The sequence below is a fragment of the Centroberyx gerrardi genome, chromosome 4 (assembly GCF_048128805.1).
Source record: "Centroberyx gerrardi isolate f3 chromosome 4, fCenGer3.hap1.cur.20231027, whole genome shotgun sequence".
Taxonomy (NCBI): Eukaryota; Metazoa; Chordata; class Actinopteri; order Beryciformes; family Berycidae; genus Centroberyx; species Centroberyx gerrardi.
In genome coordinates this window covers 18,930,114-18,956,124 of record NC_136000.1, presented here as the reverse complement: position 1 = coordinate 18,956,124, position 26,011 = coordinate 18,930,114, and the positions used below count along the sequence as shown (strand labels likewise).

Sequence of the window (26,011 nt, the reverse complement as noted above, 5' to 3'; positions counted from 1 at the left end):
ATCACGACTGTCATGAGATCTTGAAATGATACTTGTCTTCCTCATGGATTTATACATGATTAAATGTCCAGCCTGCGGGTCTGAATGTAGGTGTTAAGCGTTTACTGACCACTTGATGTCGTCTGTGCTCATTTAAAACTGATACACAGGCACCTCCCAGACACTGAGGAATATGCTGCATTCAAGTCATATGGGAATAATCAAGGTAACGCAAGGACTTGGAAATGTTTATGTGTTTCATGGTTTCAACTGGCTTGAAACCGTCAACCGCCATGATAGAAGTTTTCTGTTGGCCATGTTTGCTCCCGGTTCAGTTTATGGGCGGTATATTGGAGTTTACAACAAAACACACATTGCAGCGTCAACCACGAAGAAGCCGTTGTGTCCTTCCATTGCATTTTAAGAATGATTTACTATCACGAAATTAGTTAAGTGATGAAAATTGTTCAATTAGTTCGTTTGATTTGAAATGAATAGCTATATCATTCCCTGCACTTGACAACAGATATTTCCTTGTTGATGATCTGGCTCCATCGCCTAACCCCGAGCTCCCAAGTAATACAGAAACCTGTTGCTAACATGAACGGTTTATCTAGTAGGAAGCTCGTATCTCCCATTTTCCCCACATGACCGGGAATGCATCATGAATCCCCGACAGAAAAAGTTCCAGTTCCCAAGCCAATCCAGTCGGCAGCAGGGCGGGATGTTCCAGCCGTGACGTCTCAACTTTTCCAGCTTCCCTGTCATTTCGACATCATGGCGTAGGGATGTGGACGGGGGTCGTGTCGTGGGCTGGCGTCGTAAAACAAGTTCAGAAGCAAGGCACTTTGGAGTTTTTGTAAAGAAAAAAATCAACGTTTTAACTGGAAATTTCTAAGTCTATTCGAGTAAAGTTTCGGTAAGTGCTTCAGTTTTTTGTGCAGTGATTGTTTTATTTTTTCTCGACCAACTTTGAGTAGTCGAAGCAAACGGCCGTTGGCACACTGAGTTGTTATAATGCGGTCATTTACGACGGTGTGCATCTGTAAGCCAACAGCAACCAACCAGTTACTTTTTATTTGTTTCCACTATGTCATAAGCTGTCTAGAGAAATGGTTCCCAAGGTGGGGTCTGGGGACCTCCAGGGTATCTTAATGGGGGTTACGGGGGAGCCCAGCAAAATGAGGAAGTTAATTTTCACTGTCATTTTACTTACTAGACGTTAGCACAGTAAGGATATGTAAAGGGTGACTGATCTGTTCCCTATTCACCGTTACCTCTCCAACCAAAGTGTAGACAGTTGTTGTGAATCATATTTGACACCAGTCCCCTCGAGTGGGGTTCCTTAGGGCAAAATCTTATCAAATGGGGGTCTAAAGTCTATCCATATGAGGGTCCTTAACGTGAAAAGTCAGTCTAGTTTACAGCATTTTACTTTGCCACATCCCTAGTCTCTGCCAGACATCCTAGCTTAATCACCATTTTACGCCTGAGGCCACGTCTTTTTGCATAGACTACACTTCATTTGGTTTGATGGTTCCTTCAAGTGGTATTGCCTGGCATGCTTAACTTTGATAGTGAATATGTTGGTATCCCAGATAAAATAATCCAGACCGTAACCAAAGTGAAGTTATCCAGAATTCATGTCTTGAAGTTTAACAGCTATGAAGTTTGATCATCAGCTGGTGTAGTGCCTGTCTCTCTCTAAGACAGTTTAGTATCTCTTTACAATTGCCTTCCAAAACAATAGAATAAATAACCTATATAGATGAGAGTAACTGTGTATATAGATGAAACCAAACCAAATACCAGATGCTGTTAAGGTAATGACACAGTTGCATTGCTCTCTATTGGCTCTTAAGTCTTTTAGTTTTGGGTTTCTATTACCAGTACCACTGCAGTATTAGAGACTTGATGAGATTGTGTTGTGTCAAACCCCCTGTAGGGAAATTGAGGTCATTTTTTCCTCCTTATTGATTGTAATATTGCCTCTTTTGTGATTTGGGCAGGGGTTTTCCCCAAAATGTTAATTATGATTCAAAGTTTAGGGAAACCCCTTGGGCTCATCATGTCAGAGCTTGTCCCTATCTTTGCTCTAGCTAGAAAATTCAAGCAAGAGCAATGAGAGTTGAATTTATACAAGAAATAGTTCATACGTTAGGCTAGTTTTTGCACTGTTTTTGCAACATTCAGCTGGTTTTATTAATGTTATACTGATATAGAGTGATGCCTGTGTAATCTTGTACACAGCAACTCAACCATGGCATATGTAAACCTTAAGGAGTTTTGTATCATTTAACTTAACCCTCTATAACATGTATGTAATATTCAGTGTTACATTGCTTTTTGCCTAAAATGTCAAAGATTAATAAGTTCTTAGCCAAGTTAGATGGCAGTGCAGTCGTGAGTAATATGAAAAGAATGTGTGCTGCTTTCCAACATTAATGGATTGCTGCTGTGATCTTTTGCATCTGTGCTGCCAGGAGGAATTCTTGCAAGATTTTATCACATTGACTCTCTGTATGTCAAAAACTTCATTTCCATCTTTTGTTTCAGTTGCTTTGTTCAGTGTGTTTACATTGCATCACCCATTACACAGATACCTTGTGGATTTTTTATTTTTACGTTAAGCCAGTCTATATATAGACAGAGAAGAGGCTCCTTCTGCCTTGCACCCACATCTCCTTTTCATTTCGGCCTGGTCGTTGGGTGGTATAAAATTAGTGATTATGTATCCTGCCCGCTCCGCCAGGTTGGAAATAGCTGCAGGTTATTTCAGAGCAGCGCCCCGCAGGCGGCTGGTGAATGCCTCGACTGTCTGCTCCCAGCGGATCAGGGGTGACGTAGCCGGGCAAACTGCACCGCTGCACATGCCATGCATCCTTAAACCTGGAGAACGTAGCATTAACCTTATCACTGGATGAAAATACAGCAGAAATCTTGAGAATAGCGCTTATAATATGCCTATTTTAAGCATTTTGTGTATGGCACTTACCATAAAGCAGCCAACTCTCATCAGAGTCCATACAGTTAATATTACACACCAAAATGACACCAGGTGTGAGCTGCATTCAGGGTATAAAGACAAGCAATTTCTCTGTTGTTCCACACAAAATAACAGGTTACTTGCATAGCGTTGTCATATTTTTTTTGTTATTCCATTCAGCCTTTTCCAAGGTTTTCAGTACAGAAGAGAACATTCCTTGTGTGAGGTAAAACAGAATGAGGTATGAAAGCCAGAATTAAGCTTTTCTCTCTTGGAAACTCTTGGAAGTAGGGCGTGAAGGTAAAGTTTGAGTCAAGGCACGGATGACTCAAAATGTGGAAAGTGTCATTATGTGGCGAGACTTGGATCTATCCCCTGATGTTCGTAGAAATTCTCGCGGATTTATAGTTATTTTGATGTTGTACAGAAACAACAAGAAGACAGTAGAGCAAACTACTGTATGATTTATGCCCGGAGTTTAAATTCCTCGCTGCCAGGGCCTTTTTACTGCCAGTGAAACTCGTCTCAACATGGGCTCCTAGCTCTTGGAGGCTGCCCAATTGCATGGCTGACATAAACACTTCTTTTCTTCAGAGACAAGTGGCCCCGAGGCTTCTGTTTTTGTTTGTTTTTTTTCCCCTTAGTGTGCCAGAGCAGAGTTTCTACCGGTCATTCAGGGAGCGAGGGAGGACAAGAGTTTTTATACCAGGTCTACTTCAGCTCTCTACAGTGAGGATGGGTTCTGATGTTCATCCTGCCCGAAGGGGCCAGAGCTGATGGATTTGAAAAGCCATTAGCGAGGTCTACTCTCCCCCCTGTATTCATTACTCTCTGCATGTCTCTCTGAATTATATGGCTGTTTTCTCTAAAGGGCAAGATTGCTTTCTGAATGAGATTTTTTTTTGTATTGTTTTGTTTTGGGGCTCTGTGGATCTGAAAAGAGTATGCAGGCAGGTGTTGTTGCAAATCCCATGTGTGCTGTAGTGTGTCCATGCAATCTTTTTTTCTCTCTGTCTCTTCTCATGCTTCTCAATTGAAATACCCTGCCAGCATGAACAATAGCCCTCTCTGTATGTCTTATGGTTGTTATAAATGGTGCTTATAGAAGGGGAGACAGTGAGACTTTGTGAGTGTGATGCTTGGTTGTTGGGATCTTTGAGATGTCTCCTCTGATAGCAAGCTGCACAGATCTAATGTTGTGTACATTAGATCTGTGCAGCTTGCTATCAGACAAAGGCCAATGCAGGTACAGATGCTATCCTCCTTGTTGTTCTTTTAAGCTAACAAACACACATTGGTCCACAGTCTTTGTTTAGTGAAGGCTCAACAGAATTGTTTATGATGACTGAAGTTTACTACAGTGCAGGCAAAGCCACCCTTTCTCAGCTGGACTACCCTCCATGTTTACACATGGCACATACCATGGAGGCATTCCAGGAGTGCACTTCTCTGTAATTAGGAGTGCTTTGTACTGAGATCTCTCTGGACCCTGGGTACGCAGCAGTGCCACAGTGACCATTTGATCTAGAATGACCTATGGACAGTTAGAAGTGTTCAGACATGATTTTTACACTTGCTTTGCATCGATTGACAAGTGGACAGCAGGTTTCTGAGCAGCACATCTGGTCTGGGCCTTGCGTGTTTGAAGTGTTTGCTGAATGCCAAGTGTTAACCTTAGCCATGTTTGACTTGCTGGTCTGAGGGATGTGCTGAATCAGGTTTTTGAAAGGGATGTGTGGGGCTTGAGTCATCATGATCCAGATACTGTGTTATCGTTGAATGCTGTTTTTTTTTATAATGGATTGATGTCTGCTGTTGCTTCTGGTGTTGAAGCATAGTTGGTAGCCTTGTATTATTCGTTTTCCTTCTCAGCCTATTTTCCAATGGATCCTCCACAGCACTGAGATAAATTTAGCTGGGATGTTGAAGTAATTAAGGTCTTTCCCGATTGTGCTTTAGATTGTGCGTGAGTTTAATAATGTCAGTCTGTTGGAGAAGTAACCATCGCAGGCTCCAAGACAAGTCTGTTCCAATCATGGTTATTTTAACAGAATAGTTATGAACATGAGCTTGCATCAGTGCATTTGCAAATATAGAGTACTTAGTTTCTGTGCACTTCTGTTTAATGTTGGATGTCTGTCTGATATGATGCCCTTTGATACTGCTGCACTACTTTTAGTTTTTCAATAGGCATTCCCTTTCACATAAATTGGAAGGTTACTGGGAACTCTGTAATTCAAATTTCATGTCTTTAACTCATTTGAGCAATTTGTGTGAATCTTGCCCCAACTTAAACATCGAGACATTTTTTTTTAAAAGCTAGCAGAGTACTGTAAGTTCCTGCCCTTTTGAAAGTAGCAGTTATTCTATTTTACTACCGTGTCTTTTTAAAAGTATACTGCTTGTTGAAGAAGCAGATAGCCTGAGAGGATCGTTTTCACCTGGTTTTATGTTTGGAAACCACTCTGCAGTTTACTATGGAATTGACTGATGGCATGCTGGTCTTCTCATCCTGTATCACCCTACTGTGAGTTGTGAAAATCTTCATGTTTTAATGCATGCCTATTTTCCAAATAATGGAAAATTTGACCACAGGAATGCTGAAATAACAGTGTTGGGTCTGTGGGTGGTTTCCATAAAGTTTGAAAATGGTGCTGCGTCCCAGTGTTGGGCACTCCCAGGATGTGAGCCAGCTGATTAAAGGAAGGTGTGTGTGTGTGTCTGTGTATGTCTGTGCGGACATATGCATGTGCGTGCATGTTTGTGCATGCATGAATATACAACACAGCCTTTTGATTAAAGATTCTAAGAGAAAGGGACCGCTGTGCTGTTTGGGCAGATGTCCAAAGTTGGGCCGCTAAAATGGATCTTCACTCAACTCTAAACAGAGTGTCCAGTGTCCTATTGGCAGCTCGCTCATTGTGCCAATATTTTAGGTAAATGGCCCTAATTGATATTCTAAAATGTAACCTACTGTTCATTGATCAAAGTTGGACAAGATACACAAGAGAATGCAGCAGCACAGAGTTGGGTCTTAGCCAACAGTTTAGCCTATATTTAGTAAATCTTTCAAGATCATACATTTTAATGTGAGAATGTCTAAGAACAACGCAGCAGCTCATATATCGTTTTAGCTCATTTTATTGTTTTTGTTCTGATCACATTGTTTTTCAGCTGCATTCACAGACTATTGCAAAAGATGCCACAGCTGCCTGGTTATGATGAAAGCACTTAGCTATGGTGCTTTTCTTGTGCATTGCCTGCAGGTATCTGTTTACTTTACAGTCAAACTCATCATAAAAAAGCAAACCGATTTGACCAGGCATTGTCCATTTTTAGGCACAAAAGGTTGTTGTGGATGTATTGCAGTAACGGCCTAATTCCTGGGTGGGAACCCTATTGTAATATCAGGCTTAACACCAACATTGCTGTTCATTTATGTGTAGAAAGCTGCACACTACTGTACTGGGTAATTTCTCAAGATTTCACTCTATTTTTGTTGCTGAATTTAAATTTGTCATGCTATTCTGTGTCACCAGAAGGAAGTGTAAAGTGTTGGTTCACTCCTTACTTTGCTGATATCCATTTCTTAGAAATGAAGACCAACCACAGTGATTCATTATTCAGTAGTCTAAACTTTGATTATCAGTGTACTACGCTGCCAGGTTGCAAGTCACAACAATCTTGGATGTTTTAATTGTAAATTCCTGTTTGTTTTATGTTAGTTTCCTTGTTTTCTCATACTTTGCAGTTTAGTCAATGCAATAAGAGGCACAGACTTGCCATGATGATGACCTTTCTAGAAATGCACAGTGTTTCATCCCATTTAATCCTAGCACATCACTGCATTGTGGTTGCACACATTCCTAACATAGATACACAACATACACATATTCCTATATTCAGGTCATGACAATTGCTTTTATCTTGAATTCCTATTTTGGAACAACTATTGCATAATGTTTCTATATTTCTATACAGTAGCGATTCTCTTAACGTATTTGTTTTGCTGCCTTTCACGACAATCTGTTTTTAAAAATATTTTTCTGCTTTAAAAATGACTAAAATAGAATTCAGTTGCAATTTTTAAAAAAATTCTTTTTAACATTGTGTATTGTCTCTTCCCAGGTTTTGTCAGTGACTCAAGATGATGTCAGATGCCAGCGACATGTTGGCAGCTGCCCTTGAGCAGATGGATGGCATTATAGCAGGTAAAGTTCTCTTATAGCCTCGAGCGTCAACATTGTATCTTAACCTGACTTACAGCATATAAGGACTGATGCATTGATTTCTTATAATGATGATGATGCTCATATATTTAGGCCAAATCATATCATACTTGGTCCTGAGTTGTCTTTTCACTTTGTAGTTCATAAGATTAGTAATAAAGCTCAGCTATCGTATGAGTTGAGAAGATTGTGTTGAAGCATAAAGCAACAAGGATGCTGCAATCTCACTCTTCTGTTTTATGAGTCAACATTGACAACATTGGAGTAACTCTAGTTTCTTGTAACAGTTTTTAATAGACCTGACATTTTAGTTAGTCATCAGATGTCACGTGATGTCCAGAGGTCCATGTTTGTCGCAGAGGCTTTAGCATTTACTCTGTCCTCATTCAGGCTCTGTGGCTTGTGGCCATGTTCACCAGCTGAATATCATGGAAAGTGCTGTGTGACGTTATTACATTTGTAGAATTACTCACTTGTCTTGTGTATAAATGGACCACAGTCTTAAAGCTGTTGGACCCCCTTGTTTGACATCACTACCTGTCCCGCAGTGCAGAGTATTTACACGTCAACATACACTCAAAAAACTTGAAAGGAAGTTCAGGAACCCTGGGTGTGTCTCAGGAGGGTCGAATATCAAACCAACAGCCACCGTCTTTATGTTCATGGTCGTTTCCAAACAATGGGGGAAGAGATGGGATAGTATCCATTTTAGTCAGTTGTGGTTGTCCATCCTTGATAGTGATGGCTACTTTGCCATTTAGTAGCTACAATATTATTAACAATAGGTAATAGTGGTTCTAGCTTACATTGTATGGTACACTGAATTGTGTCTGTTTATGGACATAAATCACTGTGAAAACATAATTACATCACATGGCTGAGCTTCAAAGTGTCCCTGTGTTTTCCCCTGTGTGACTAATAGTAGTATTAAAGGCAGTAGTTTTAGGAAGTAAAACCTGAAATGATGTCGAAATGATGACTAATTGAAGTGTGTGATGTGTCTTATATGCATTTGTCCTGATTCTAACTCTTCCGCCCCCCCCCCCGTCTCTCTTCTCTCCCTCAGGCTCCAAGGCTCTGGACTACTCCAATGGGCTGTTTGACTGCCAGTCGCCCACCTCTCCGTTCATGGGCAGCCTGCGGGCGCTGCACCTCCTGGAAGACCTGAGGAGTGTCCTGGAGGTGATGGACACGGAGGAAAGGGAGGGGCTACGCTGCCAGATCCCCGACTCCACCGCTGACAGCCTGGTGGAGTGGCTGCAGGGACACCTGGTGAGACACATACATGTGTAGCGTGAGATAATGGGACATGAACAAATAAGATAACACAGTGCAGATGACGTTGAACAGATCTGGTAGTGCAGCTGGCGGTAGTATGGAGAGTTCAGCGTCAATTGCGGATAGGGGATGCATATTGGTATCAGAGAATGTGTTTATTTGTGTGTATTTATTGGGTTAATGTTATTTTTGATCGTTTAGTGTGGAATCAGTGGAATTATACACCATGAAATGAAAGTCACATGGATTTCTACCTTATCTGTCTTCATCATAATATTACAGCCTCTGGGCAGATCAGTCTTACCAGTAATGTCACATTACTGTGGGTTTGTCTCGATATGTAAGGTGTAAATATGGCTCATGTTGTTGAGGAACAACTGTAACTGTAATACTCCTGTAACTATAATGCATCTGAACAGGATCATCCAGACAGGCAAGCACATAGAGCTTATAAAGTGGCGAATGCATGGGAACAGTTTATGTATAGAAAAGGCAGCATTCCTTTTCTTGAGAAGGGACTATAAGTACTAATCTCAGTTTGGACCAAGACAACACTGAGACAGGTTATGTCTGACACTTTGAATAACAATTGTCACAATGTACCAGTCCTTGAGACAATGCATATCCTGGCCTAAGCTTACAGGCTCATGCACACCTTGCTCCTTCTGTTTCTCTATAAATTGTATGTTCATTCTTCACTTTGTTGAGACTAGCTCACCTTTCAGCAGATGCTCTTGTTTGTCGAAGTCCACTACTCTCCCCTGCAGATCACTGATTAAATCATTTACCTAGTTAGACTCTTTTAAAATACAGCACATTGTGATAAATAGTTACGTTGCTGCTTGGTGATTTAGGGGACTTAATATCTAAATGTGAAGTGAGATCCACACGGGGTTTTCCTTGTTTTGGTAACACAAATTACATTTTATCCCCCTAGTCATAACAACAATCACACCTGTCAGAAACGTCCAGTCAAATTGCATGTGTAGCAGCATGTGCTGATGAGGTCTAGCTCTTTTTAAAGACTTGGGGTTAGATCTTTCGCCAATTTGTCCTGTTTGTTTCGGTCTGCAGGCTCTGAGGTTCTCTTATTCATTTACCCCTTGATGTGTTAGTGAAAGAAACTGTCCCAATGTTGGATTGCATTTAAGTTTTATAAGCAGACAGGAGGGTCTTGTGAAGTAGGTTTCTCAGTAACGACTGGAGAGAATGTGCTATGAGTGCAAACCAGCTTTAGCACATCTGGTTTCTTTCTCATTTTAGCTCATTCTTTGCTGGATTGAAACTTTATGAATGTAGAAGAGCTTTGCCAATCATTCCTGCATCCAAGTAGACGACTGTTTTGTTTGCTAAGCAAAAACATGACTGTCCTCTTCTGCTGAGTTTCCTGGGAATGAGAGCTAAAATGCGGGTGTTATCAATGCCACAGCCAGTGCGCTACGACAAACACACTGATGTCTTGGGAACCAGCATGGTGTCTGGGAGAGCGATGGGCTGTATGCCAGACAAATGCCAGAGTTTTTGTGTAATGCCGTAACTCACTCTGTGCACAGCACTCTGAAAGCGGGCCTCCTTCTCAGCCATGTAAGGTTTTGCTGGTGGAGGATAAAGCAGTTTAGTCAGTCTCACTGTCATGTGAAGCCTTTCATGTGAGATCATTATTAGGCATCGAACCATTCAACATCCTGCCCGGGGTTTCTGGAGATCAGCAGAAGTCATTGTTGAGTTAAACATGCCTCCTTTGGTGATGATACTCATTCATGCCACATCTCTTCCCAGTGTTTTGTAACTTCATTGAAAGGGTCTAAAAACCGTTCTTTTGATGCTTCTCTGTCTAATTCATATTTTCCTCTGTCCCTGCAGTCCAATGGGCACATCTCTCTGGGAGGGGGTGACCACTACCAGGAAAGGCTTTCCCGACTAGAGGGTGATAAGGAGTCTCTCGTGCTTCAGGTAGCCTAATTCTGTAACCATCCAGTGATCCTAATGTCTTATAATAAACTCAAATCTGTCATGTACATGTACATTAGATATAAATAAAATGAATAATCTTTTTTTTTATTAAAGCAGTGACTTTTTGGTCCCATACAGGTGAGTGTCCTGACAGACCAGGTGGAGGCTCAGGGAGAGAAGATCAGGGACCTGGACATGTGCTTGGATGAGCACAGGGAGAAACTCAATGCCACTGAGGAGATGCTGCAGCAGGTATGTGTGTGTGATCTGTATGTAATGGAGCCCAGGGCAAACTGTTGTTTGTACCCAAGATCAAGAGCTACCCAGCACTGAAATCTGTGCATGGTTTATTTTATGTACTACTTCAGATATTACAGTATATGCCACCTCTTTGCATTCATTTTTCATTTGATCTGATTCAATACCATTTGATTTAGTGCCATGAAGAGCAATGCAGTGTTTACTTGTTATGGTGTCCTTATTTTGACTTGGTTTAGACTTGTGGTAATAAACAAAAAAATCATATGGTAACCAATATTATCCAGTTAGATTTCAATGTTAAGGGCTCATTCATAAAACTCTGTGGTAACCAAATAGCAGCAAAATCTGCAACCCGGTAATTTTACCTAATTCATAAATTTACCACAGCTGTGAATACCGTGACGGAGCCACATTACCGCTGTGTTATCCTCAGCTGTAGCCCGGGTGACAGCCAATCAAAACCAACATGTTAATTAACCTTTACACATTTACCACCTTGTCCATGCCTATGTGTCAGTGCAGTGGAGTGCATAGACATGTCAGAGTCCCTCCTCCTCATGCACTCCTACTGCTGCAATTGCAGTGTCAATAAACAAAGAATAGAGCTAACAAATCCTTATAGTATAAAGCATGCAAATAGAACCACTGTGGAAGTGGCATTGTTTCTGTAAATTAGACAGATTATGACAGATTTGTGACAGATTGCATTGATAGAATAAAATGAGGCCACTTGGAAGTGTTCATACATTCAAACTCGTCGCTTTGAGCTGTCAAGTTATTTAAGCGATTATTCCCACATCACTTGAATGCAGCATAGGCTTCAGCCACATTCTCAAAGGGAGGGGGGAGAGATTGTGGCATGGGAAAAAAACTATTTGAGACTGTCGAATCTGGTTTCTGCAGTCAAAAGGCAATGGACGCCCCCACCCCCACTTTCACCTGGTCCTGTATATTTGAATCGGTACAGTTTTATTTTAACACACACAAACATTTTGGTAACTGTCTTATTTATCATTACAGGAGCTTCTATGCAGAACAGCACTCGAGACCCAGAAGCTGGACCTGATGTCTGAGGTGTCCAACCTGAAGCTGAAGCTGAATACCATGGAAAAGGACAGACTGGACTTTGATGACAGGTTTAGGGACAGCGAGGTATGTGGGCTAATACTAATGTGTGGGCTAATACTCTCTGCCTGTCTTAAATACACACACACACACATGCACACACAAACCAAACAATCACTCATTCATGTGGCCTGACACCTGTGTGGGAGAGGGATTTCTTGTGTCATCATGTGTTTCAAAGCAGCTGTGTGTTGGGTAAGAAAAGCCTCAAAAAATGTCAGCATCCACTGAATTAGCCAGTGGACATATGACTGCACTGTTTGTTATGGATATGAATGAACAACTGTGGCGCGCAAAATGCAATAGGTTTGTTTTTGATTATACAAACTGGGAGTTCTCGCTTTAACTCACTGCCCTCTGGTCAAACAAAAAGCAGAAAGAGATGTCAATCGCTTGTTTACTGGAGTCGGGGAGATTTCTGGGCCCAGATGAACCGCACAGAATACTTGGAAAGCTTTCAAACACGTCATGTTATTGTTGTAGTAGCGCGGCCGTCTCTTCCAGTCCACTGGAACAACAGGCTGCTGTCCATGTTCCGCTTCGTAGCCCATAAATCCCCTCCTTTCCACAGGCGGCTTCCTCTCATTTTATCTCTGCAGCTGCTTTGGGAATTCTACTCTCCAAGGAAAGCAGTCCTTCAGAGTATCAGAGCACTCCTAAGTCATAGCTCTTTTTAATGTGTTTTTACCGTCTGGATTGTTTATACTATATCAATTATATATAGGTAATCAAACTCTTGAATGATATGACTTACTGAACTGATGGAATGTAATCTCAATATAAAGTCAAAATATAGGTCCAAAATAGTTTCTCATTTATCTGTATATTTCAGTAGCTTACTGTAATTAAATGACTTAAGGTGTTGCTCTACTATTCCGCTGGCACTCTGTGATATGCAGTCTGTCTTCTTTCAGGACCTGATTCTTGAAATTAATGAACTGCGGTACAGACTGACAGATATGGAGAGTGAAAGACTACAGTACGAAAAGAAACTTAAGTCCACAAAGGTGAGTTGTCACAGAGAAGCCCACAAGAGTTTGTGCACCCACAAGTGTAGTATGTGAAAATCACCATGGTTTTAAAAGGAGAAGGTTTGCACCCTTTCTAGTGTTTTTAATTACAAAATGGTTCAAGACTATCATCTCAGTCTTGATGACATTTAAATATTGGATGGCCCAAAACTTTCTCCAGCTAAACGAGAGCAAATCTGAAGTCATTTTATATTTGGGCCCTCTGATTCCATTGAAATTATTACAAACAACTTGGGCCAATTAGCCACTTAACCCTATGCCAAAAATCTTGCTGTGATCTTTGATTCAGCCGTTAAGATTGATAAACCAATCAATTCAGTAGTGAACGGCAGCTTTTTCAGCTCAGAACCATCTCCAAAATCAAATCTTTTCTCTCGTTCCAAGATCTGGAGAAATTGATTAATGGCTTCATCTCCTCCTGCCTGGATTACTGTAACTCCTTGTACATACACCTGCAGTATTAGTCAGTCTACCATGTCCCGCCTGCTGCCAGGCTGCTAACAGGCCCCAGGAAGAGACACAGAATCAACCCTTTGTCGGCTTCTCTTCACTGGCTCCCAGTACGATTCAAAATTGATTTTAAGTTCCTGTTGGTTGTTTTTAAGCCTCTGAATGAGTTGCCCCCGACTTACGTCTTCAATCTTCTATGTCCCCATTTGACCCCTAGGTGATCGGACATGGGGCTGTTGGATGTTTCACAGTCTAGGTTGAAGCTTTAAGGGGAATCGCACCTTTGCAGTTGCTCCCCCTAGACTGTGGAACAGCCTACCCCATCAGGTCCGTCCCCTCAATCGACTCATTCAAAACTCTCAAAATCCATTTCTGTTCATTAGCTTTTGAGTCTGTTTGATCAGCGATGGCTGTTTTTAAATGTGCTTTATAAATAACTTCAGTCTTGGGTGTCTCCACTTTCTTGTCCTCTCGTTTTATCTTTCACTTGTTACATCTCTTATTTTCTCTCTCTTCCTTGGTTTACCTCTCTACTGCTAGTCGCTTATGGCCAAGCTTTCTAGCCTGAAAATCAAAATGGGCCAGATGCAGTATGAGAAACAGAGGAAGGAGCACAAACTCCAGGCTATGAAGGTTGGCTTCTCTCAGGGTTACTGCTGTGCTTGCCGTATGATTTTGGTTTTTGGCCTCTCCCCTTGGCTCCTGTTATGTTTTTTATTTTTAAGAAGAAATGGTTAAAACTGGTGTGCAGCAATTTTTCCCCAGTTTTCTTTTTACCCATACAGGCTAAATTATGTCACTTTTTTACAACAATAAAATAACTTATTTTACTATACTGTGGGGTACAGTAAAAAGTAAAAATCAAGTGTACTTAGAAATACCACTTCCTTTAGGCTACATCCGCAAGGCACCAGTTTAAGCATACATTCACATTTTTCAAACCACAGGTATGCTTTAATTTTGGGCTTTTTTTGTCCTCTTTTGGCAAGAGTTCAGTCTGTTTTGCTGTATCTTTCTTTCTCCCTCCTCTTTTCACTTTTCCCATGGATTACTTTTTTTTCCCAAACAGTTTTCTTTAATTTGTTTTACAATATAATTTGGCCATCTCCACGCCTGATCCCATTCTGGTCCCTTAAACATGTACTGCGTATTGTATAATGGCTCCCGTAACTTGCTGATGCACCAACCCTTCCTGACATCAGCGCACACCACCCACCTCACACACACATCCCCTTCGGTGCAGGTGTGGCCTGCCTGCCCGTCTGCCGCGTCAGCATCCGTGAATCTTTGTGTTGTGGTTTGTTTGTAGTGGTGAGTTGGGACGGGGGAGGTAGCGGCTGTGTGTGAAGTGAAGTTCCTGACTGTTGTCCTGTGTTGGGACAGGAGGAGCTGGCCACGCTGAGGAGGCAGCTGGAGGGCAGAGATGGAGAGATGAGGAGACTGCAGGATGAGGCGGGCTTCAAAGCCGTTGCGTCAAGCAGCATGGACCCCATAGAGAGAGGTGGGACAGCCAGCGGGTCACATCCACTTTGCCTGATGTGCCTTAGCACATGCATGTTGTTTAAACTTTGACGAATAATTGTTTTACTCAACATTAAATTACAAGATTGAGTGCTAATATCTGTGTAATTACCAAAGCAGTTAGTTCTAATACAAGTCAGACTGTTGACAATCTTCAGAAACTGCAACCAGTTTTCGTTTCATAACTCTTTGTCCTGTTTAGTCTCTCATCCAGATGAAACTCTTAGAAAGAGGCTGAAAGAGAAACGTAAGGGGGGTTTTATGCTTGTGTTTATTATTGCACTTGATCATTTCAACCCCTGTTTGCATGTATGGGCATGAGCCATCTGAACCTTGCTTGTCCATCATAACCTGTTGGAGTGCTAATACCTGACTGTCTGTGGAGGCCAGAGCGCCACATCTCTGTCAAACTGTGTCACTGTCAGGCAACTTTAAGGAGTCTGAATTTAACAAATGCAAGGTCCACCAAAAGCCCTTATCAGGGTGTTGTTTTTTTTTAAAGTGTCCAACCTGGAACAGTAACTAGGAATGTTTGCTTTGTGTTTTCAACAGAAATGAGGAATGAATGGTATTGTTTGTCATAGACCATCTTGCTCATCCCTGTCAACCGTTCAGGCTGTGCACCCGCCTCACGTCCTCCAACAATAATCACCTCTTGTACTCCCGAACATCTCTCCTCACCCTTTCCTCACCCTCCTCTAAACGTTCTGTCCTCACACCAACAACCAGTGTGTGTCATGCTAACCCGCAATGTCGTCCTCATATTCAGTGTTGTGTGACAGTATATTTGTTGTGAGAGCTGTCATCTTATCTGTGCCCTCTCCCATGGGTGATTTTTCACTTGGGTAGAACACTTACATTTTTCTTTCAGTGCACATATTTCAACAGGAGTCTGCAAATAATCAACTTGAATTGGCCACTCTGGGGATGCATAATCAACACCACTTTCTTAGGTTAACTTTGAAAATGAATTGAAGTCATATCTCTTACACATCTTCAAACAATTTAAAAAAGTAGATCCATGTTTTTTCATTTTGTGTCCCAGATCACACTTTAAAGCAAGTAATTTTCCTGTTTGCAATCATTGTAATTGAGGAATAATAAGCCTGAGGGAAAAAAGCTTGGATGCCGGTGGTGACTACAGATCCCCAATACGGCTAATGTTGGAGGTTGACTGCTCACAACCTTCTAGCAAAGCGTGTGTTCTGAAAAGTGAAAATGTCCTACCAAAGTGAAATGTCACATCAAGTGTAAACACCTGCTCACACAAGGATAAGATTGATCAATTTGAAGGATTCTTCAAACAAAAAAATTAATGACAGTGAAGTTGCTGTCAGTAATTGTAGTTGCTGCCTATATGGTAAACATCAATCTCCAATATGTATTAAATCTTCCAATTGTACCCTGTGTGTTCAGGCTTACTATCCATCAGGAGTCCCCACATTTTTCACAGTCCACAGTTCACACTGTGGACAACACTGTTTGTTTGTAATGCTTTTCTTTCTTCACTAGATGTGGAAGTGCAGAGAATGAAAAAGGCAGTTGAATCATTGATGGCAGCCAATGAAGAGAAGGTAAATTAGACAAGTTGTGCTTGTCTGCTTTATCCACTTTGTATCACACTCAGTGCTGCAACTGTCCTACTGCAAAGGAACCTTACTATGTTTTTTGTTGTCTCTTCCTCTACAGGATCGTAAGATTGACGAACTGAAGCAGTCGCTGCTGCGGTATAAGAAAGTTCAGGACATGGTGATGTCAGTGCAAGGGAAGAAAGGTTAGATACGTCTTCTGTCATGACAGATGAGTAATACTGTAATATAAGAGAATTATTAAGTCAGCAATAGGAAGCAAAAGCTTAAATTACATCTTTCCTAGAACAACTGTTCTGTGGTTGAACTTGTTCATTTTCCATTCCAGAGAAATCCAAAGATAATGAGAACGACGAGAGTCAGAGTGACGGTTCCATCTCCATCCCTCTTATGGCTATGGACTTTGAAAGGCATGGGGTTGTGGATGTTGAACAATTGAAAGGGAAAAGCCCAGATGAGGTTTGTGCAGCACAGTATGACATGGTGTCAGAATTCCTTGCATCTGGAGGTCATAAGCTAGATCAAACCTTAATGATCCCTGTGGGGAAATTGGATCGTTGCAGTAGCAAATATTAATAGGATACAGCAAGGAAAAATAAATATAAATAAGTATATAACAAATCAGAGGTATTAAACATAATGCCTGTTTGGCAATTCCAATGTGTGAAGAACATTATACGTAAAAATGTATGATGCTTCACAAAGTGTTGTATTGATGACATCACCAATTAGTGTTGGCTGTCTTGTCTCTAGCTTATCGGTCAAGATTATTGGATAAAATGTGCAAATTCTGTTTTACTGTTTTGCTTTTATGCCTCAAGCACCTTCAGATCTCATTAAAAACATTCATAGCTTACATACATTTCACACTTTTGAAATAGGTGTTGAAGGGCTCACCATCCAATTAATCTAATAACATCTCATGTCAGCCCAAATCTGCATGTGTGCAGATTTGGGCTGCTGTGTACTCTAGCCCCTAGGAGAAAATTCAGTTAATGTTAAAGACAATGTAGACAATGTACACTGTGGACAACACATGATTTCCAACATTTGGAGTTGTTACTAATGTATTTTCTGTCTTGTTTGTCATTCTGATCCATGCTTAGCTGGACAGCCTCAGTGGACTGAGTGAAGTGCCTTTTCCCTCACCCAGCCCTTCTGCTCAGTCATCTTCTGATCCAGAAAGAGTATCGGAGTTGGGCCCAACAGATATAGAAAGGTGAAATATGTACAGGACTTTATCCTTTCTCACAGGACTTTATCCTTTCTCACCAGCATTGATTTATTGCAATTTAGAGTTCATTATAGGGTTCGGTTGAAAGGGGTTTTTGAAGGCCAATACAGCTATTGAATACTAACTTTAAATTTGACCTTTTGTCATGCCAAAAAATTACAACTAGTCACCGTTTCCCCCAGAATTTTAGTCTTGTCATGGTGGCAGGGTGGAAAAGCCTCTGAAACAGCATTTAGACCATGTAACACTAAAACTCTCTATTGAAACCAGAATAGTTATGACATTCTTTTGGGGTTAGCAGCTCCTTAAGACCGGGCGATCCATTCCACCTATTTAATGGTAGAGGAAACTCTGACTCTGACTCTGCATTAATAATACAATTAAATTAATAAATAAAATGGGCAAAGAAAAGAAAATATTATTGCAGGTTCTACAGACTGTTTTTATGTAGCTGTGGTCAGGGAGGAACCTCCAATGTATTGGACGACACTGACTAGCCAATATCCAATAAAAGGCCAATATCCGCCCGATAAAATTCTATGGATATAGGGTGTCCTAGATGCTCAGCTGACTCGGGCAAGTACCATGTACTTGTGGCGTTTTACTGTGTGTTCAAACCAGGCTCTTCTTTGTTTGTTTGTTTTTTTTACATGTCATTTTCTCTGTCTCTTCCATCTTTTCCTGTCACACTGCAGCATTCTATTCAGGTTGAATAGAATGGCATCTTTGCATCTGTGTTAGGCACAATGCTCTACAAATCAAATGGTTTAATTCGTTTAGCAATTAGACTGCTTATGGCAGAGGATTGCTCATCTCCTACTGTATGTATAGAGTGCAGCTCCCAGCTTGTCTGTTAGCCAACACCTGTCTTGTCCATTCCCCGCAGTCATACAGAGTGTGAGGAAGTGTCCCAGGAGCCCTCTATAAGTTACACACAAGAGTGAGTACAGTATGAATGTGTGAAGCAGCGGTTCATATCCTGTAGCACCAGACTGCAGCTTCTCAAGACTACTTGAGACTGAGGCTGATTATCTTAAGTGCACTGCCATGGTTGAAGTGGGCATTGTTATGGTCTTTGTCATTTCAGCACCCAAGATACCACCAAGTCCGGCAGCCAGGACCACCTGGATGGCAGCAATAGTGAAAAGGTAAATATTGTCCTTTTTAGGGGACAAATGTGTTTATTTGTAGGGGAAACATGCTAATCTTTTCTTGAGCTTCACCAATAACCCAATAATGCATACCAGTACCTCTCAGAAAAAGTAATAAATGCAAGCAGTCCTTTAGCTTTATCAAAACTGCTCTTTAAGTGTTGTCCTTTCTATTTGTATCTGGCTCCTCTGTCTTAGAAGTCTGAAAAATGTAATTATTCTGAAGGTAGTGTCCTACGTGGTTACAGCCTTGTAGACTGATTGGCCTTTAACTGTGCAGCATACTGTACATCTGTAACTCTGTTTCCTCAAGTGAAAAAAGGTTAATTCTAAAAGCAAACTGTCCCCTAATCTTAGTTATAGCTTACTATTTTATATATACTTTACCAGAACTTACAGTACAGTATGTGTAACTGCTATATATGAGTCATGTTTTCTGTTCTCTCAGAATAAGCCAAGTGAAGAGATCAGTAAGATCAGCGACAAGCCTCCCATGTGTCCCTCTGCCACCCTGCCTGCCACCACAGAGGATGAGAGCTTTGGCTCAAGAAAGGCTCGTTCTTCTTTCGGAAGGGGCTTCTTCAAGATCCGCGGGGGCAAGCGGACAGCCAGCACCCCTAACCTTGGTAAGAGGAAGCCATCATGTTTTAACGGCTGGATGTCTTTGGAGACTTTGCAAGGACAATCCAGCACTTGTCTCACATTCTGCATTTGGCAGACATTTGACCAGTTGTTGTGCATTTTATTGGTGATGATGCAGTTTCCTAGAGAGTGTAAGTTTTTTCCTTACTTTTCACTGTCTTGGAGGCTTTTCTGCCATCATGGACAGCTTTTTATGTTCCCAAGCCACACCCATGGAATATGTGCACCAAGACCGTAATTTGCAGCCCACACAAACTGTGGTCCCCATTTAATTATGGAAGCCTGTGTCTGTAGTGTTGTATGCCTTTCGTCTGTGTATGTATGTGCTTTTTTATGTGTGCACTATATACGCGTGTGTCTGTGTTTGTTCCACCTCTCTAATCCCCTGTCCCTGTTGTTGCTCCTTTCATAATCTTTGCCCTCTGTCTTGTTCTTTTTGTGTCGGGCCGTGTCGCGTGTGTGCTTTGTAACACATGAAGACCGCAGCCGGAGTGCGAGTGCGCCTATGCTAGGTACAGTATAGACCACAGGTCACTGTAGGGTTGCAGTAGTTCTCTGGAAGAAAAAAGGATCCTCCTCTTTTCCAAACTCACTCATTCAGCTGACATCATTTTAGTATACAATGTTTCAGTAGCTGCAGTACCTCAACCACACCCATGACACTAGCCATTGTTCCAAGTCAAATGGCTTTTAATTAGCGCTGTTTTCAGTCCGACATACAGCCGTGAATAAACATACACAACAGCGTGTTGTGTATGCTTATTTTTTGTGTGTGCGCCTGCATGTTTTTTTTAATACTCCTTTTTTTTTTTTTTTTCATGAAGGAGGCCGCTCTCTAAAAAGCTTCTTTCATGTTTGTCTGTCTGCAGTAAATATTTTTGATTCTCCCATATTTAATGGGAGGACAAAACAACTTAGAATAAGCTTGTTTTTTATCAAATGAAACTAAATGTTTCATTCACAACCAACCTTTTTGAATGTATTGCTAGTCAGTCAACAGCCTTCTCCGATGCATGCCTACCAGGCAGGGTATTGCCGTTGATGCCCGTCCCCATGACCTCTCACTCTGTCTGGGAGTTGTCATGTGCCTGTCTGAGTGTTTGTGGATCACAGTTCTGGCCCCGTCTCTGCCGATCAGTGCATGTCTCAGACACTGACGCTGCTGATTCTGATGATGCTCCGTGGGTGTTTGTTTGTGCAGCTGAAACGGAGCGACAGGGCACTGACCATCTGGATCTGGCCGGGTTGTCTCAGAGGTCATCGAACAGCGACAGCACCCAGACACTCCCCACTACCCCAGAGGGCAAGAAAAAATCCAAAGGAATTAAGAAACTCTTTGGGAAGTGAGTACCACTGACATTTGGTAGAATTTGTTCTAAGGACGTTGGACTGATCATTGTAAAATAAGGAACACTTGTCTGGTTAAATAAGTAAGAAAACACTATGTAAAAGATGCTGAATAACTTTGCTATAATGGACAGTGGACAGAAATGGTTGCTGTGAGCATTTATGACTTTGACTTGGCTAGCAATATGAAAAATGTGGAGTGTTCTTGGTGACTAGGCAATTTTGATATGTTTGTGTGGAGATTTTACTTTATAAACTTGAATGTGTCTTTCTTCTTTTAAGGCTAAAAAGAAGTCAGTCCACCACATTTAACCTGGATGACAACCTATCAGAGGGTGAGTTCAAGAGGGGCGGAGTGCGAGCCACAGCAGGCCCCAGGCTGGGCTGGTCCCGTGATCTCCAACACGGCAACAAGTAAGTGTGTGCATTCACCTTGACTAATGAGAATCAGGATGTGGTTTCCCTCATTTGACTCTCTGTGACGTACACTGAAATTCAGAGAGACAATGCAGGGATTGTTGACATGGCAGTTTGTGTTGGGAAAATGAAGACATAACTAAAATGGGTTTATGTTTTACAATTCAAAATGGCTGCAAGTATGTATTTGTTATCTAAATATATTGTTGCAAGGGTACAGCTACCCATACAGCTTTTGAAAGGTTGTGATCATACATGCTTATTCTTCTTTTTCTTCATCTGACTGCTTCTGTCTCCTTCTCTGTTCACATTTCTTTTTCTCAGTGACCTGGATGCTCCATTTGCACGTTGGTCAAAGGATCAGGTGTGTGACTGGCTGCAGGAGCAGGGTCTAGGTCTGTATCTGAACATGGCTCGGGTGTGGATCTCCTCCGGACAGACACTGCTACAGGCCTCCCAACAGGACCTGGAGAGGGTGAGAGGAAGCGTCCTTTATTGGAAGGATGGCAGTCATGCAGAGTATCCTATAAGAGACTATTGAATAATTTTTACACCGACCAATTCCTTTCTTCACATCCCATAAATAACTACATGTATTCACAGTGGCTTTTGTATTTTTGTCATAGCCAGCACTTTGACTTTGTGCTCTGAATTTTTGCAGTTGTGCTGCTGAATCAGAGGGTTGGTCTGTGAAATGGATGGAAATAATCCTTGTTGTCAGGCTAACTATGTCTGTGTAGAGCCCCGGGGATGCTGTGTATAATCTTCACTTGTCTCCTTGTGTGTGTTTAGGAGCTCGGCATCAAGCACCCGCTGCACAGAAAGAAGCTGCAGCTCGCCCTGCAGGCCCTGGGCTCAGAGGAGGAGGACAATAAGGGCAAGCTGGACTACAACTGGGTGACAAGTGAGTATCAGCTGCCAGTCCAAGAGATGAATCAAGTTAGCAGTGGGCTATTGCTCTTCTGGTGAAAACACAGACACACTGCATTTCAAAAAAAAGAAGACTGTTAAAGGAAATCTTCTTTTGTAATTTGTTTTTCTGGATGAGTTTTACATAGAAGGATTTAGATTTGACTGTCAGGTTGACTTCCCTCATGTGACACTCTGTTCTCTCCCCTTCCTTTCTCTCCTCCTCTCTCAGGATGGCTCGATGACATTGGTCTGCCTCAGTATAAGACCCAGTTTGATGAGGGGAGGGTGGATGGTCGAATGCTGCACTACATGACAGTGGTGAGTGTTGGCGAGAGACATGCACTGACTCCCCAGGCCCCGCGGAGAAGTAGGGCTGACGATTCCAGTGCCATCTCGCATTAGGCTGCATGAAGAGTATGATTAGTACCACTGGAGATGGCCTAGTCGCACCCATAATATCTGTGATAATACTGAAGCTACATCACAGCCTCTGGCTTTCTTCAAACTAATTTCTTTTACAATGGCTTCTATGGTACACAGACTTAATTTTTTATTGCAAAAAATGAGTCTTAAAATGAGTTGTTTGTCACAGTTTCAACTAGGGCTGGGCGATATTGACAAAATCAAATATCACAATATTTTAGACCGAATACCTCAATATCGATAATGTGACAGTATTTTGGGAATGAGTATTCATGCTTTCATAAGATATTTACACACAAGAACATTTTGAAAATGAGTAATGATCATTAGTAATCAGTCATTAATAAGTTATGTGGATATGATGAGCAGGTAAAGCCAATCATTGTTCATTTTACTCAGCCAGAACAGGCTAATAAGAGTTCAGAAAATGTTATCAGTTTACTGTAAAACAGCCTTTAAGACCAGAATGAAGTAACATTTAAGTTATTTCACAATATTACAATAACCAAAATCCAATATCTAGTCTCATACCACAATATCTATATTATACAATATATCGCCCAGCCCTAGTTTCAACTGAAGTTTGCTTTTATTGTTTGAATTCTAAGTCGGCTATGTTTTACTTTGTCCCTCAGGATGACCTGCTTTCTCTGAAGGTGGGCAGCGTCCTGCATCACCTCAGTATCAAGAGAGCTATTCAAGTGCTCCGACTCAACAACTACGAACCCAACTGCTTGCGCCGCAGACCGTCTGACGAGGTGGGTTCACTTAACAATCACCTGAGAAGAGAAGAGTTGAGAGTGCTCGCCAGTTTTTTTTCCCATAAAAGAATTGAGAATCATACTCAAGGATGCTCATTCTTTCATTTTACAGTATGCAACTGTGTAAGCATCATTTTCATTACTAACTTGTTGAATTTGTTCATCCCCCTTCCTTGTGCTGTGACCGTAGAACAACATTTCGCCAGCAGAGATCTCCCAGTGGACCAACCACAGGGTGATGGAGTGGCTGCGCTCTGCGGACCTCGCAGAATACGCCCCCAACCTGAGAGGCAGCGGCGTGCATGGAGGCCTGATGGTGAGGGGGCCAGATGTGCGGTCTTCCTGAGAAACTTATGATTACCCTAAAAGTATCATTAAGTTATACCTCTCCCCTGTCCTCAGGTTCTGGAGCCGCGGTTCAATGTGGAGACCATGGCCTTGCTGCTGAACATCCCCCCCAACAAGACTCTGCTGCGCCGACACCTCGCCACCCACTTCAACCTGCTGGTTGGTTCAGAGGCCCAGCAGAACAAACAGGAGTGTCTCGAAAACCCTGACTACAACCTGCTCACTGCCACTGCCAAGGTCAAGGTAGGATAGACGGTCTATGCTTACCTGCCTTACAGTACGGACATGTGCATTTCTCTGTGTTTATCTGACGGTAGCTGTGTAAAATGTTTATTTTTCTTTGCCCTTTCTCTCCATACCTACCAGCCAAGGAAACTGACATTTGGCAGCTTCGGCAGTCTGAGGAAGAAAAAGCAGGAAGACAGTGAGGAGTATGTGTGTCCCATGGATGTGGAGATGCCAAAGGGACGCAGCTTCCAGAAAGGCTTTGGAGTGGAGCTCCAGATCTACGAGGATGACCTTGACAGGCTAGAACAGGTAAGCAAGGAGAACTTGATCTTCATAGGGCCCATTAAATGATTGTTTCATACAACTTAAAGCATTAACAAATATGCATTGTATTATTCTAGATATCTTCTTTTGTCGTAGGCAATTACCATCCGCACCAGTACTACTTTTAATGTGACTTAGATGTAATTTTTGTTTTTTTACATTGTTTTACCTTGTCTGCAACTTTTAAGTTTGTCATTAACGCTGCTCTTTTGCTCAGGTCTCTCTTTATAGAGATTTATACTCTCAATAGAACTAACTGGTTAATTCAAGGTTTACATAACCTCACTAAATTCTACTGTAGGTTTAAATTTATGGGGTTGAAAAGCTACTTCTTTCTGCAGATGGACGACTCGGAGGGAACTGTGAGACAGATTGGAGCTTTCTCTGAAGGCATCCAAAACCTGACGGTGAGAATATTTAATGTAATGCGCATTAAGAAGTGACCGGAACTCGTACGGTGCCATTTCTGTCATCATTTCACAAACTGTTGACTGTAAAATTAATATTTTTTTCCCCCTGTACTGCATTACCAGAGCATGCTGAAAGATGACGAATTCTTCAAAGAGATCTCAAATTCTCCAAACCCCAGCGTAACAGACGAGGAGTCGAACGCGTGAGGCCGTAACACCATGTGACCGAGTCCTGCTATGAATGAAACTCTGTGCCAACCCTCTCCGCTCGCACACAGACTTGTTTCACCAAACCCCACGAATGCTCCCGGATCTCCTTTGTAGTGTTACATTTGAAGATGAGCCAAAAGTATTATACAGTTTTCTTGTTTTTCTTTTTTTAAAACGATGGTGTTGTGAAAGCCTACACTCCAGTAGCCACTATTACTCCTGAAATGTCGCTCCATTTCAACTGTCCTCTCTGACGATGGAGGGAAACTTTAGGGCGACACCACTGTTTGCCTGCCAGCTGGTTACTGGAGATATTTTGTACTCATCCTTTATATACTGGGCATCTTCCTGTTTTATGGTTTAACTGATGCATCAACCAGCAGAAATATGACATCTAGAAAATGCCAATTAAGAGTTAATATATGTCTTTTAAAACAGCCTTTTGACTAGAAATATTGGAGCGAAGAGATGTACTTTATTCAGAAGTAATGTGCTGTGCAGATTTTCCCATTTTTAGAACTCAGTATAAAGTAACAACTCCAAAACAGCTGCTATGTTTTCTACAGAACTTGTAAGCCCATCTGATTTTAAATGGAAAATGTCTTTTTTTATTTTATTTTTTATTTTTTTTTACCCTATCCTGAACATTTTGCAATTCTTCACACCCCAGTAACATTCTGCATGCGTTTGCACCAATACATATCACACAGTACAAAGGCTAATGAATATATCATCGCATGGTATTGAAATCCAAAATATTAACAGAAGAGCTTGTCATTTATTGTTATTTTTACTACAAATAGACTCCTGTTGGCTGACACATGGTTATATTTGGAAACTTGTTGTGGCATATTCATATTTGTGAGATAAAATAATGTAAGGTCATCTCAGAGTAATAATATTGTTCTGCAGCCCTTGACCACACCTGAGAAGATAGTTTGTACTGTGTTTTTTACGTTTATCCATTTTTAAGGTCAATAAAGTAATTTAAACCAGTTGGGCTGTTTCTCAGTTTCACAGTGTTCAGTCCTCAACGCTGTCTTACAGACGAGGGACAGGAGGCATCATGGGTAAGTTGCTCACTTTCCTACCCACGGACAGATGAGCATGTCCAAACCCTGGCTGTTAAAGAAATGGACAGTCTTTGTATAAGTGCAAAGTCTTTGATAAAGTCTTGGTATGGAAAGTAAATGCGTTATAGT

General features: G+C 41.6%; 1 protein-coding gene across 4 annotated transcripts; it reads left to right on the top strand.

Moving 5' to 3' along the window:
- Window positions 1-765: 765 nt before the first annotated feature.
- ppfibp1b (PPFIA binding protein 1b) lies at window positions 766-25,804 on the top strand. Of its 4 annotated transcripts, XM_071911224.2 has the most exons (28): window positions 766-898; window positions 7,094-7,176; window positions 8,261-8,466; window positions 10,336-10,425; window positions 10,564-10,677; window positions 11,707-11,838; window positions 12,726-12,818; window positions 14,676-14,793; window positions 15,016-15,060; window positions 16,326-16,387; window positions 16,503-16,587; window positions 16,731-16,861; window positions 17,509-17,621; window positions 18,523-18,576; window positions 18,724-18,784; window positions 19,236-19,413; window positions 19,909-19,941; window positions 20,631-20,772; window positions 21,059-21,190; window positions 21,518-21,668; window positions 21,986-22,097; window positions 22,335-22,423; window positions 23,164-23,286; window positions 23,480-23,605; window positions 23,692-23,880; window positions 24,004-24,174; window positions 24,531-24,596; window positions 24,723-25,804. In XM_071911224.2, exons 2-28 carry the CDS (start codon window positions 7,113-7,115, stop codon window positions 24,804-24,806), a joined length of 2,964 nt encoding a protein of 987 aa, XP_071767325.2. In that variant the 5' UTR covers window positions 766-898; window positions 7,094-7,112; the 3' UTR covers window positions 24,807-25,804. The 4 variants fall into 4 exon arrangements, with proteins under 4 accessions (XP_071767325.2, XP_071767397.2, XP_078139209.1 ...); XM_071911296.2 differs by lacking the exon at window positions 15,016-15,060; XM_078283083.1 differs by lacking the exon at window positions 19,909-19,941.
- The last annotated feature ends 207 nt before the right edge of the window (window positions 25,805-26,011 follow it).